This window comes from Pseudophryne corroboree, chromosome 9, assembly GCF_028390025.1.
Source record: "Pseudophryne corroboree isolate aPseCor3 chromosome 9, aPseCor3.hap2, whole genome shotgun sequence".
Lineage (NCBI taxonomy): Eukaryota > Metazoa > Chordata > Amphibia > Anura > Myobatrachidae > Pseudophryne > Pseudophryne corroboree.
The window spans coordinates 258,244,157-258,259,019 of NC_086452.1; the positions used below are offsets into that span (position 1 = coordinate 258,244,157).

Genomic DNA, 14,863 nt, shown 5'->3' on the forward strand with positions numbered 1-14,863 from the left:
AATTCTTCGTGCCACATACAGTAGTTACATGACATGTGGATGTCTTTTTATATAGTGTATAATTATTAGCTCGCACTAGACTATATGGGGATTTTTAAATGACATGCTGCTTTCATTAATTTAATATGCGGCACCGTAAATTTCCTTCATGTCACGTATTGTACAACATGCAAATATCTTTTTCTGATCGTGTGTCAGTGCTCCTCAGCACTAAGCACATAGGGGTTCTTAAAGTGATATGCTACTTCCAATTGATATGGGTATACACCGTGGGCAAAATACACCCAACTTCATGAACTCGTATTAAAAATAAATAAATACAAAAAAAAAAAAAAAAAATATATATATATATATATATATATATATATATATATATATATATACATACATACATACATACATACATACACACACACACACACACACACACACACACACACACACACACACACACACACACACATATATATATACGGGTCATGTATGCTTTACAAGTGCAATATACTGCTCCAAAAATTAAAATCCTCATACAAGACATACAGTACATATTGTCAATCGGAAAGAACATATATCCGATGTTTGAACTTCATATCGACATCCTTTCAAGAGAACCAGCCTTTGGGGATTTCAGTGATGTTATAAAGTCTAATCTCAAAAAAAAAAAAAAAGGCATACAGGAAAGAGAACATTAATAATGTATAAATTCAGTAATTAAACAAACACACACACACACATGTACATACATACATACATACATACACATATTATATATATATATATATATATATATATATATATATATAAAATCATATTATAAGATCCACTTCATCTCAAAATCTATATTTAGACCCTTTGGACTAAGGGTCTTCAATTCATATATAGTTTTCATCTCTGTTCTTGCTAATACCCCCTCCGTATCACATACCCTCCAATTGGGACAAGCTAGTTTTATCCCACAGAAGCTTTTTAACGAACCAATATTACATTGATGTTTCTCTTTGAAATGTAGAGAGACATTATGACTCTCTGACCCTTTTTGAATATTTCGACAATGTTCTCTCATTCGTTCCTGGAGTTTTCTGCTGGTGCTTCCAACATACTGTAGGCCACAGCAGCACTCTAACAAGTAGACAACATTTTTACTATTGCAAGTAATAAAATCCCTAATAATGAATGACTGAGAGGTGACGTTTGACTTGTAATGTGTAATTTTTGTGTCAGTTTTACACTTTTTACACATGGTGCAGAAACCACACCTGTAGAATCTCTTAGATAGGACTTTTGTTTCCATTCTTTTTACAGGGAGTGCACTTTGCACCAAGGTTTTCTTTAAGTTGTCCGCTCTTCTGTAGGTGACAGTTGGTTTATCACCTGCATGTCCTACTAAAAAGGGGTCATTTTGGAGTAACTTCCAATGACTACTAATAATCCTTTCTATTTCTTTATAATTTGAATTTTTCTTAGTTATGGATAAAGAAAGCTACAGGTATATACAAACTAATCAATCCAGGTGTAACGGTTTGTTAAATTATCTGACTTGTTAAACTGTTTTGATTTTTATTGGTTGTCACGATCAACTGAGCTTACCTATAAAAATGTTAAGATTTTACTATGGCGGCATAACTTGAAAGAGGAGCAGCGCACGCTCCGAACCGCGTTGTTTGCCGTTTTTCCTGCATCTGAATGAACAGCACCAGAGACACTTTATGAACCATTGGACGAAGGTAACAGCCGGGTAACACCTGCAGAGTATATCTGGAGACTTCTGCACCATGCCGGGTTTTGTACTTGTGTCTGTGTCTGCTGATGCATTTTTAAAAATGAACAATTCTACATGCTTTATCGTTAAATTATAAAATTAAAAGAACTTGCTACATTTCCTGATGGTGAGGACTTCATTCAGCGCTGATTGTAAAGAAACCTTTGATGTGAACTTAGACAGAATTTAAATGTAAGTTTGTCTCCAATTAGACTGAAGTTGTGACTGTTACGTGAATGCGAGACAGAACCAGAAAGTAAGTGTGTTCTGTCTAGCTGGTGTGTGAGCCGATACATTTTCACAGTAGATGTCGAACTAACCCCTCATGTGATAGAGGTATCCACATTAACACTGTTAAAGAGATCATCTGGCGCAGGTGGATGGTTCCTTTTATTTTTAAAGATTTGATTGTTGAAGTAAGGTGCCCCTCTGTATTTCCATCCACCAGCTGCATCTATGGTGTCCGGGAGCACAGAGGATTAGAATAAATCTTCTGTTTAAGTGTGTTAAACAAAATTTTCAGTTACTGAGTATCTCACAGGAAATTATTTTTGACTGGGGGGGTAGAACTTGTGATCAATCCTTGTAAAGAATTCTGCAAACAATTAAGCATCAAAGAAAAAAATTCTTTAATTGTCATCAGGGTTTAAAGTGGTCCTGGAGAGATGGTGGAACTCATTTACCATCGCACCCACCCCCCCACCTCACATTAAGCAAAGCCAGGGCTAGTGTTTTCCGCACCCCCCCCCCCCCCCCCGCAAATTATAAATTAGTGTCCTACTTCCCATACTTTATAAAAAGGACATTGATCTCACACAGAAGCAGCACGGTCACACAATAGTACCCCCAAATTCAAATTACACCATACAGCAGCACAATCCTATTTACATTACACCACATGTAGTGCCCTTGATTCATATTACACCACATAGTAGTGCCCATTATTCAGGTTACTTCACTTTATTAACGTTGCGCTACACAATGGTACCCTTTAGACACGTTATGCCACACAGTAGTGCCCCTTATATACAATGCCACAGTAGTGCCCCTTTTTCACAATTCCCACAGCAGTAGTCCCCCTTACTCATAATGTCCACCATTGTGGTGCCCTTATACATAATGCCCATAATAGTAGTGCCCCTTATACATAATGACCACAGGAATGTCGCTTATACACTTCTCTGCCTGTCACTCCAACAGCTCCATGCACTGTACCCCTACAGCAGCTTCCCCACCAATCTTGTCCCCCCAACCCCCTCTCATCTTGTCTTCAAGATGCAGAGCCTGCTCCTCTTCATGGCTCTTCTTCACTTCAGCAGCAGTGACATGCCATCACATATGTGTGCGAGTACCAGGAGGGGTGGGCTGTAGATGGAGAACCATGGAGTCACTGGGACCTGAGGAAGTGGGAACTGCCTGCAGCTCATAAGTAACACTAGTGCCGTCTGCATCATCTGTTGATGTAGGTGATGGGGCAGGCTTCTCTATTGGAATTACTGTGCAGGGCAATGGAGTAGGTGGAACTAGTTCCCCCTACCATTACAGGTGGTGGAACTCCGTTCCACCTTGTTCCCCCCACTTTAACCCCTGGATGTCATCCATAATCCAAAAACTAGATCTATAGTGTCAATTGAATATTGGAGCAATATTTTTCTTCTGTGGATCACTGCATCTCCTATTGTGTGGATAAAGTTTTCACACTTCATTTATTTTGTGAAATATATTTCCATTAGTGTATCCTAAGGACTAAATTCATTTTATAGGGCTAATGAAAGGGCTTACTGTCTAGTTCAGATCGGAATGGGTACAGTTGTGAGGATGTACCAGTGTGAGCAACGTATGTGGGAGAAAGGAAATATTTAATGAAATGGTGGGTTAAAAATCCCACCCTCACAACTTTACCCATCTACGCTCTGAAGAGGATTTGTAAGGCCCTTTGTAACATTACTACAATAGTATCACATGCATTTACTACTAAGTACATTCCGATACATCAGTCAGCTACAGTATCTGTTTTCCTGCTCTTAAGTCATGAATGCATCAACTTTCTAAATACCAACACATCTGCCTGTACCATGTTAACAAGTATCCCATATAAGCCACATACCTGTTGTGCTGTCCTGCTTAGTTCCACGGCTATGTCCCCACCAGAGTTCCCAATTCCAATCACTACAACTCTTTTATTTCGAAAATCATCTGGCGCCTTGTAATCACGACTATGCATGTACTGCCCTTTAAATTTTTCTATTCCTAAAAAGGATATCAAAAAAAATAAAAAACACTGGTCATACATTTTACCATGCTTTTATGGGTCTTTTTTTTTTTGCACATTGAATGAATCAAATCAGTCAATAAAATCAGTACCATCAATATGTCTAGGAGCTTGTTTCCTATGTATGTAATGTACTCAATAAGCTGCAAACAGTGGGACTAATTCAGATATGGTTAGAGTTGCGCCCTGTGTTGCAAAGTTCCAATTACCTATACTTTGCGCATGACTCGTTCTACGCATGTGTGATCAGCTCCTACAACGCAGCACTGTCAGTGATTGAGTCTGCTACCATCTGGGGGGCGAGGAGGGGGCAGCCAGTGACAGCCTCCACTTGTGAAAATGGAGGCATGCCACTGCCATTTAGGGGTAGGGAAGAGGTCAGGGAGCTCCATCGCTAGAAGGAGATTTCCTGGGCTCTGAGATGGGTGGCTTTTGCAGCACCATGGGTGCCATAAGCCGCCTAATGGTGACTGGGTGATCTGATGCTGCGTCCTAGGATGCAGGTCGGATCACTACTGCAGCTGGTGGCATTTGCTTGTAAATGACGCCTCCTGCTGCATCACCATACAGCACTAATCACTACTGCTTCCAAGGAAGCAGCAGTGATAGCAACTCCAACCGCATCTGAATTAACCCCACTGAGTGTTGTGTTCATGATGCAGAAGCAATGGTTTTTACACTAGGACTGCCATTGTAACTGCTGAAATTACATCATTAGAATACCACCAGGGATCTGGTCTGGAGGAACCATGGGGGTGATTCAGATCTGACCATATATGTGGTAAATTTAGCACATCTACGATCATTTACTCAGACATGCGGGGGTACGCCCAGCACAGGGCTAGTCCGCCCCGCATGTCGGGCTTTGCCTTCCCTCCCCCGCAAGGGTGCAAAAGCATTGCACGGTGGCGATGCTTTTGCACCGGGCAAGTAGCTCCCTGCCTGTGCAGCTCCTGCGCACTGGCAGGGGACTACCCACTGCATCCCTGGTCGCAGCGGTTGCGTGTGACATCACGCAGCCTCTGCGTCCAGCCCTCACAACGGTTCAGATATGCCTACTTTGTCCGGACCGTGCCCCGTCATCTCACTGGGCTCCCGGGGTGCACACGTGCAGTGTGGCCACTGCGCGTGCGCACTCCACAAAAGGATTGACTGCGATAGCTGCCACTGCAGTGATCTAGTCTGAATTAGCCCACAAGTCTGAGCAGCATAGAGAGACAATCCTGCTTTTCTTTTCACTTCTGCAGAAACGTACCACTCAAAAAAAAAAAAAAAAAATGGTAAAAACAAATGGACATGTTACCTGGGTAAGAATGTTGTCTGCAAGATTTAAATAGAAGTGTTTGTTTGCACTGTTACTTTATGTTGTCACCAAAATTGAGGATCAAAAGGAAACCCCTAATATAATATTGGGCCTGATTCAGATGTGGACAGAGTTGCAATTGCCAGGGGCGGATTGGCCATAGAACCCACAGGGAAGGCCCCCCGGTGGGCACATGCGCACATGGGGCCTGTTTTGTTGACATGTGAGGGGTGGTGCTGCCGCCATACTTACATGGTATACCTCTGGTGCTGCCCATGTGAGGCCACTTCTACACATTTTCCCAGGGCCACTTTGTCCCCAATCTGCCCCCGCTCAACTTTGAAAGAAAGTGCAATGAAATATGCTAGCACTACATAAAAAGGAGATTTATGGTAAGAATTTACCTTTGTTAAATCTCTTTCTGCGAGGTACACTTGGCTCCACAGGGAATAAGATCGGGGTGTAGAGTTGGATCTTGATCCGAGCCACCAACAGGCTAAAGCTTTGACTGTTCCCAAGATGCACAGCGCCGCCTCCTCTATAACCCCGCCTCCGTGCACAGGAGATCAGTTTTGTTAACCAGTCCAATGCAGTAGCAGGTAAAAGAGACGACAATCACTAGTAGCCACATATACCACATTCTCGCGACAGGAGAAGGGACGGGTGTAGTATGGTATGCCGGCGGCCGGGCTCCCGGTGACCAGCATACCGGCGCCGGGAGCCCGACCGCCGGCATACCGACAGTGTGGAGAGCGCAAATGAGCCCCTTGCGGGCACGGTGGCGTGCCATGCTATTTTATTCTCCCTCCAGGGGGGTCGTGGACCCCCACAAGGGAGAATAGCTGTCGGTATGCCGAGTGTCGGGATCCCAGCGCCGGTCTACTGTGTGCCGGGATCCCGACATTCGGCATACTGAAGACCACCCGAAGGGACCAGTGGCTAATGCCATACAAACCCAAAGAAGCCAAGTGCGTCAGGGTGGGCGCCCTGTGGAACCCAGTGTACCTCGCAGAAAGATTTAACAAAGGTAAGTTCTTACCATAAATCCCCTTTTCTGCAGCAGGTTACACTGGGGTTCCACAGGGAATAACATCAGGGATGTCCTAAAGCAGTTCCTCATGGGAGGGGATGCACTGAAGCAGGCACAAGAACCCGGAGTCCAAAGGAGGCATACTGGGAGGCGGAAGTATTGAAGGCATAGAACCTTATGGACATGTTCACTGAGGACCACGTAGCCACCTTGCACAATTGTTCAAGGGTCGTACCACGTCGGGCCGCCCAAGAAGGTCCAACAGACCGAGTAGAATGGGCTTTGATGGTAGCAGGAGCTGGAAGACCAGCCTGTACATAAGCAAGTGCAATCACCATTCTAATCCATCTGGCCAAGGTCTGCTTAATAGCAGGCCAGCCACGTTTGAAAACCAAAAAGGACAAAGAGGGAATCAGATCTCCTAAGAGAAGCTGTTCTCTTCACATAAATACGGAGAACCCGTACCACATCCAAAGACCGTTCTTTGGGTGATAAACCAGGAAATGTAAAGGCCGGAACCACAATCTCTTGGTTAAAGGTGGAAAGAGGACAACACCTTAGGCAGATAACCAGGGCGAGTTCTAAGAACTGCCTGGTCACAGTGAATCAGAAAGGGTGACCGACAGGACAATGTCAAACTCGTCTAGCAGATGCAATAGCCAGCAAGAACAGGACCTTAAGAGTAAGCCACTTAAGGTCCACAGACTCAAGAGATTCAAATGGAGACTCTTGTAAGGCGTCCAGCACAACCAACAAATCCCAAGGAGCCACAGGAGTGACATAGGGAGGTTGAATCCGTAAAACACCCTGAGTGAATGTATGAAATCAGGCAGAGTCTCAATCTTTCTCTGAAACCATATCGACAAGGCAGAAATATGAACCTTGAGGGAGGCCAGACGAAGGCCTAAGTCCAGGCCCTATTGCAGGAAAGCCAAAAGCTTGGCAGTACTAAACTTATATGTGCCATAATGGTTAGTCACACATCAGGCGAAGTAAGAATTCCAGACCCTATAATAAAATCGACCCGATGCCGGTTGAATAACTGCCTCAGAAAATCCTCAGTATGGAAGCTTCAAGAGCCATGCCGTCAAAGCCAGCCGGGCCAAATCCTGGTAGACACAAGGGCCCCGAACGAGGAGGTCTGGGCGTTGCAGAAGTAGAAGAGGATACTCTATCGAGAGACCCTGCAGGTCTGAGAACCAATGCCGCCTGGGCCACGCTGGAGCGATTAGAAGTAGTATTCCTCCTTCTTGCTTGAACTTCCTTATCACCCTGGGCAGAAGTGATACCGGAGGGAACACGTATGGCAGCCGAAAGTTCCATAGAATTGCCAGTGTGTCCATGAACGCTGCTTGAGGATCCCTTGTCCTTGCTCCGCCATCAGGTCTACATCTGTTAGGCTCCACTTGTCCACTAGGAGTTGAAAGACTTCCAGATGAAGGCTCCACTCTCCGGCATGTACATCCTGATGACTGAGATAGTCTGCTTCCCGGTTGAGGACTCCCGGAATGAACACTGCCGATACGGCTGGCAGGTGGCGTTCTGCCCAACAAAGGATTTTTAATACTTCCTTCATTGCCATGCGGCTTCAAGGTGCCGCCTTGATGATTTATGTACGCCACCGTGGTGCGTTGTCTGACTAGTACAGAACAGGCCTGTTCAAGAACAGAGGCAGGGCTAGTGTCAACACATTGAACACTGCCCGCAATTCCAGAATGTTTATCGGGAGGAGATTCCTCCCTGGTCCACCGACCCTGAAGAGATTGTTGCTCCAACACCGCTCCCCAACCCCGCAGACTGGCATCTGTTGTCAGAAGGACCCAGTTGGAGATCCAGAAGAGACGACCCCTGCTCAGTTGCTGGTCCTGTAGCCACCAGCTCAGTGACAAGCGGACCTCTGGAGTCAAGGAGATTATGTGGGTCCTGATCCGGTGAGGCAGGCCGTCTCACTTGCAGGGGGCGGGAATGAAATTGAGCGTACTCTACCATGTTGAAAGCAGACACTATGAGGCCTAGTACTTGCGTCATCGAGTGTATCGACACACGTGGGTGAGAGAGGAAGGATCTTATCTTGTCCTGAAGTTTCAGGATCTTTTCTGGAGACAAAAACAACCGCTGGTTGTGGGTGTCCAATATTGCTCCCAGGTTCACCATGCTCTGAGAGGGACCAGGGAAGATTTCTTCCAGTTGATAAGCCACCCGTGGGCTTGCAGGAATTGAACCATCAGTTCCAGATGACAGGAGAACCTCTGGAGAGTTCGCCAGTATCAGGATTCTTGGAGCCGTGGTCAGACCACAAGGTAAGGCCTGGATTTAAAAATGTAGGTTGCCAATAGCAAACCGCAGGTATTGCGGATGTGACACAGCAATAGGAAAATGCAGGTAAGCATCCTGTATGTCCAGGGATACCATCTAGTCCTTGGGCTCCAAAGCCAGAATAATAGAGCGAAGCGTTTCCATACGGAAATTTGGAAACTTTCACATATTTGTTCAAAGACTTGAGGTTGAGAATAGGCAGAGAGGACCCATTCGGTTTCGGGACTAGGAACAGCGTGGAATAGTACCCTCTGCCTCTGAGCCAGAGGCACCGGTACGATCACTCCTGTATCCAGGAGAGACTGTACCACCAAATGGAGAGTTTTTGCTTTTACCTGATCCAAAGGGATGTTTGTTGTGCAAAACTGACGAGGGGGACATTTCTTGAAAGAGATGGCGTATCCGGGAGTGACGACTTCCCTTACCCAGGCGTCCAAAGTGGTCTGTAACCACACTTGAGCAAACCGCAGAAGTCGGCCTACCACCCTGGGATCCCCCAGGGGGAGGCCCACCCCGTCATGCAGCAGGCTGATGGGCAGCCCAGGCACGTTTAGGTTTGTGCTTAGAGGTTTTGGAAGTGCGAGCCTGTTTTGGTTACACCTGACCCTTTGCTGTACCTGGAGGTCGAGAGGAATGAAAGGAAGTACTCTTAGCCTTTGGAGTCAAAGGAGAAGTACTAGGCAGACATGCAGTCTTAGCTGAAGCTAAGTCAGCAACAATCTTGTTGAGATCTTCCCCAAAAAGAAGGTTTCCCTTAAAAGGGATCACCTCCAAGGTCTTTTTAGAGTCCAGATCTACGGACCAGGACCGCAACCAGAGGATCCGGTGAGCCAGAATAGACGTAGTAGACGCTTTGGCCACCAGGATACCTGCATCAGATGCCACCTCCTGAATATAATGAGAGGCTGTAATAATGTATGAAAGACACTGTCTAGCATTATCAGGAAAATCAGACGGTAGTTCCGTTTCAACTTCCTGAACCCAGGCCTCTATAGCCTTAGCAGCCCAAGAGGCCGCAATAGTGGGCCTATGTACAGCTCTAGCAAGAGTGTAAATGGACTTCAAGCAACCCTCCACACACTTATCCGTCGGTTCCTTCAGTGAGGTGACGGTAGTGACAGGCAGAGGACACCACCAGAGGACACCACCAGACATGCGACTTGTGAATCCACCGGCGGAGGTGTTTCCCAATTTTTACTTAACTCTGCAGCGAGGGAATAACGGGCTAGCATCTTTTTAGACAGAGCAAATTTCTTTCCTGGATTTTCCCAGGATTCCTGAAGAATGTCAACCAAGTGGTCAGAATGAGGTAAAACTAATTTAGTAACCTTCTGACGTTTAAACTTATCTGGTTTCTTAGAGGTAGCTGGAGGATCTTTGTCATCATCGATTTGAAGAATCGGCCTGATAGCCTCCAAGAGGTCAGGAACATCCACTTGTGTCAGAGATTCCCCATCAGAAGCATCTGCATCAGTGTCTGAAGGGTCAGTGTAAGCGCCATCTTCATCGGATGAGGTATCTGAAACATGTGTGGATTGTGAGGAAGTAATGGGCCGTTTAGATGACCCCTTGGTCTTCAACGGGCGAGAGTCAGGATTTTGCTTAGCCAGAGACTGATTTAATTGCTGTAACTGAGAGGACAGAGTATCTGCCCATGGCGGATTAACTGCAGGGACAATATGTGGCTGTAATGGCACAGGAAGTCCCATAGGAGGCGCAAGTCTAGTTACTAGCGTAGTCAGTAAAGTAGAGAAAACAGCCCAAGGTGGGTCTTGATTTGCCCCTGTTGCTGCAGACTGACCATGGGGTATAGAACCCCCAGTACCTGAACCCTCAGCTGCTATGTTTTCCTCCGAGTGATTCATGGCGTCAGCACTGCATGGTACAGGATCAGCCATAGATCGACCACCCTGTGTAGCAGACATTATATGTAAGCGTAACCTTAGCGTGTAACAGTACAATATAAGTAGACAAATTACCTGACAAAAACTGCAAAGCAGATCACAAATAGAGGATTTAAGAGGTATGCGGTGACTGTAAAACAGAGAAAAATACTAACTAAAGTAGTATATCCTGTGAAATACTATATTTGAGAGGACCCTGATGCACTTAGCCCCCCTCAGGGTACAGAATATAGGAATAGCAATATGTGTGGGATACACGAAATAGAGATCACACAACAGCTATTGGCACACACTCAGTCACATATACAATGCAGAAATTATTACATACTTGCCGACTTTCTGGCTGCTCTCTCCGGGAGAGAGCAGCCAGGTCGGCTCAGCAGAGGGGCGAGCAGTGATGGGGCGTGCAGAGGGGGGCGGGCCAGAGGCGTGACGGAGGCAGAACAGGGGCGTGGCTGTGGGATCACGTAAGCCCCGCCCCCGCTGTGTAATGCCGCTATTACCGGCATTATACAGCAGGGGGCGTGGCTATGATGACGCGATTCAACAAGAATCGCGTCATCGCCTGCCCGTACCGCCCACTTTACTCGCTAAGTGGGCGGCCGGGCAGTGGGGAACACCTGAAATCGGGAGACTTGTCTGTTCTTCCGGGGGGCCAGGAAGGTCACCCGATTTTCGGGAGCCTCCCGGCCATTCCGGGAGAGTAGGCAAGTCTGAATTATTACCAACAATAAAACTGCACCACTAGGTAAAGCTATATTGGCATGTAGATATAACAATGCACAGTAAAGACTGGATGTATATCACAGAATACTTGTACTAAATATCCCTGAAGTAATGTACTTGTTCTTAACTAACACTGTCTAAATGACATGTAGAATACTTAAGTGTCCTGTAAATGCACAGCGCTGATGATGCAGACGGCTTTACAGAGGAGACATTGCCCAGCAGTCCCAGAATCAGCTCAGCATTTGTGTAATGGCGCCAAAAAGCTGACAGGGAGCGAGGGAGACAGAGATGCAGCTCCAGGAACATTTGCAGTAAATGGTGCCTGGGGCTGGGGGAGGGGCTACAGGTCAGAGCCTTATCTTCTTGCTGGATTTCACCACCGGGTACTGCGGGGCCTATTAAACTGGGTTATGAGGTAATCCGACCTGTGCCTCTTGTCCTGGTAGTCTAGTGGGGTCCCTGTACAGCCACAGTGTCCACGCCACCGCGCGCGGCCCATCTCCTAAAGACCGCGGTGGATCGCGGTTTTCAGCGGATCCCGCCTGGGGGACCCTCTTACCTTCTCCCTGTAATGCGGCCACGCGATCCTGGAGAGCAGCGGCAGGTGTGTGTGTGCCTGAAGAGAAACCGGAGCCTTCCGCTGTAAGTACCCGGCAACCAGGGCGCGGGAGTATACAGTGCCACTGGGGGAGGTAAGGGGGTGCCGCAGCACGAGATGTCAAACTGATATATAGCACTTTTAAGTGCCCGTGCTGCGGCCCTTGAAGTCTTCTTTCTTCTAAAAAAGCTCTTTTCAGGGCTGCCTAGCGCAGCCCTCCCTGTTAGCAGCCTGCACTGCAGGCACCAACTTACAAACTGAGCTCCTGTGCATGGAGGCGGGTTTATAGAGGAAGCGGCGCTGTGCACCTTGGGAACAGTCAAAACTTTTAGCCTTTTGGTGCCTCGGATCAAGATCCAACTCTACACCCCAAAGTTATTCCCTGTGGAACCCCAGTGTACACCGCTGCAGATATGTTATTAAATAAATTAATATATACACATGCTACAGCCAACAATTATAAAACCTTTTGGGGTGACTGGGCCATTCAAATAGCAGTGGAAATTTGAAACAAATTGTAATACCAAAAGCGATATTATACATATTTTTCCATGCGGGGGCAAATTTATTTTATTGTTTTCTGTGGGGGCCAATGGATGTATTTTTCCTGTGCGGGGCCAATAGGGCTGCTTCCATAAATTACCCGAGCTAGTCTTCCATCCCAATCCACTGCTGGCTTTCACTGCTGCTGACATGGAAGCAGCAGCAGCAATAGCTCTAGTATGGTAGTGCAGTTGCGTCCTAGAACATAGCATCACCTGAAACACCATTTGCTAACTGCGTGACCCATGACCCATGGGGCCAAGCAAGCCAGCCACCGCAGAAGCTACCAAGAAGCTATAAAATCTCCATCCTCCGACAGAGATCCTGGCTTCATCCCTCCCTCGCAATGGCGGCGACACTCCTCCATTTTTAGAAATGGAGCCCAAACAGCATCCGACTGTTAATCACTGACATTCTGATGCTGCCTTGAGTCCACAATAGCAAACCTGTACTGCATACAGGTAGTACGGGTAGGGTGCATGCGCAAAGTACCGAACATCGATATTTAGCGCTATGCAGTGCAGGTCCATCAGGACCTGAATAAGGCCCATTGTTTATTATCTATATGATCCAAAAAGTAGGGGTGCTATCACTGACAATAAAAGGATTACTATGTTGTGTATTCAGAACCAAGTGAGAAAAGCAATTATTTTATCATGATGTACATTATTAACATTTTACTTTTAATGAAACTGTATTAAAACCATAATGGTAAAACATACACACATGTAGATCAGCAAAACATTACAATAAAACAAGAGTGTCCAAGAAAGAATAGAAATTGTGTTTAAAAGAATGCTGCTGTGCACAGCTCCTATGTCAACTTATAATAAAGCTTATGTATTGGTCATGACTAGTACTCATCAATTTTATATTATCCAATGTATTTTGTGATATATCCGCTTGTATAGGTATAACAAACAAAAAAAAAAAAAAAAAAAAGATATACCAGCGCTGGCTGTAACAATGAATAATAATAATAATAATAATAATAATAATAATTGGCTTGTAATAATTTAGTATTTATTATATACTATTAAGACATTAGAAAAATCATTTAAAAGACAATATAAACACAGATATTTTGTGCCAATAGTACATTCAGCCACTATGTAAGCCCAATGTCCAATATCCGGCTAAGACTCTCCCCTAAATAAATTGCACAGTCACTAGAATGAGCAGCTGGTTTTACCGGATATATTGCAAAAGCCGATGAAAGTCAGTTAGGCTTTGTTACCGGTATTGGCTCTTTCGTAGACAGTCCCCAATATTGATGATCAGCTGGCAACAAGTCCTTTAGATGCTGAATTGGTGATGGAGCCGTTCACGCTGCAGTGACAGTATCCAGCTGAAGGGTGATGGTCCACATAAATGCCAGAGAGGTGTATTAGTGATCCTATCGGTTGGGCATAAGTGGCATCAAGCTCAATGCGTTTTGCTGGTATGTGTTGTCCAGCTGCTCATTCTAGTGACTGTGCAATTTACTTAGGGGAGAGTCCTAGCCAGATATTGGACATTGGGCTTACTTAGTGGCTGAATGTACTACTGGCATAAAATCTCTCAGTGGAATTTATATTGTCTTTAATGCTTTTTCTAATGTCTTAATAGTATATGATAAATACAAAATTATTACTAGCCAGTTAATGTATTATTATTCATTGTTATAGCCAGCGCTGGTATAACTTTTTATTACCTCTATTTACAAATGAGTTTATATTATACTGTATATTTAAATATGTATTCCTCAGTGGGATATGTTTCAATTGAAAATTACATAGAAATAATAAGAAATTGTATATGCAGTTGTCCATCATATAGAAATATATGGCATGTTGTATTACTCCTGATGTGTACAAAAGACAGAGAAATGTTTCTCTATACTCAGACCTACCGGAGACATTGTGTTTAGAAGAAATATCAACCTTGTTTCTCTTTGTAAGAGTAGTTTATCCAGACCACCACCTCTGATACTTGGAGTGACTTTTTCCATCCCAAGGACTTTAATTCCTCTCGGATGGTATCTAAGAAAATGTTTGGTTTTAGGGGTAAGAGATCTCATTCCTTGATTTGTTCTTGCATTCCAAACACTCCCTTTATGCTCCAAAAACTCTTTTCTGCAGAGGTCTTATGGTTTTGCCAATGTAGTGTTTACAGCAGAGGTTCTCAAACTTGGTCCTCGTGGGCCCACACAGTGCATGTTTTGCAGGTCTCCTCACAGAATCGCAAGTGAAATAATTAGCTCCACCTGTGGACCTTTTAAAATGTGTCAGTGAGTAATTAATACACCTGTGCACCTGCTGGGTTACCTGCAAAACATGCACTGTGTGGGCCCACGAGGACCGAGTTTGAGAACCTCTGGTTTACAGCAATGGCATTTTAAATTGTAAATAACTCATGTGTTGTTGCAAA

The 14,863-nt window shown here is 45.1% G+C and overlaps 1 protein-coding gene across 5 annotated transcripts in view; it reads right to left on the bottom strand.

The window, feature by feature from the left end:
- The window catches only part of LOC134957968 (flavin-containing monooxygenase 5-like), a 183,537-nt gene that overhangs the window by 63,800 nt on the left and 104,874 nt on the right, over positions 1–14,863 (bottom strand). For all 5 annotated transcript variants that reach the window (XM_063940246.1, XM_063940245.1, XM_063940247.1 and 2 more), the window contains one exon: positions 3,867–4,009. In XM_063940246.1, coding sequence (XP_063796316.1) covers positions 3,867–4,009 — 143 coding nt within the window. The remainder of the gene's footprint in view (positions 1–3,866; positions 4,010–14,863) is intronic.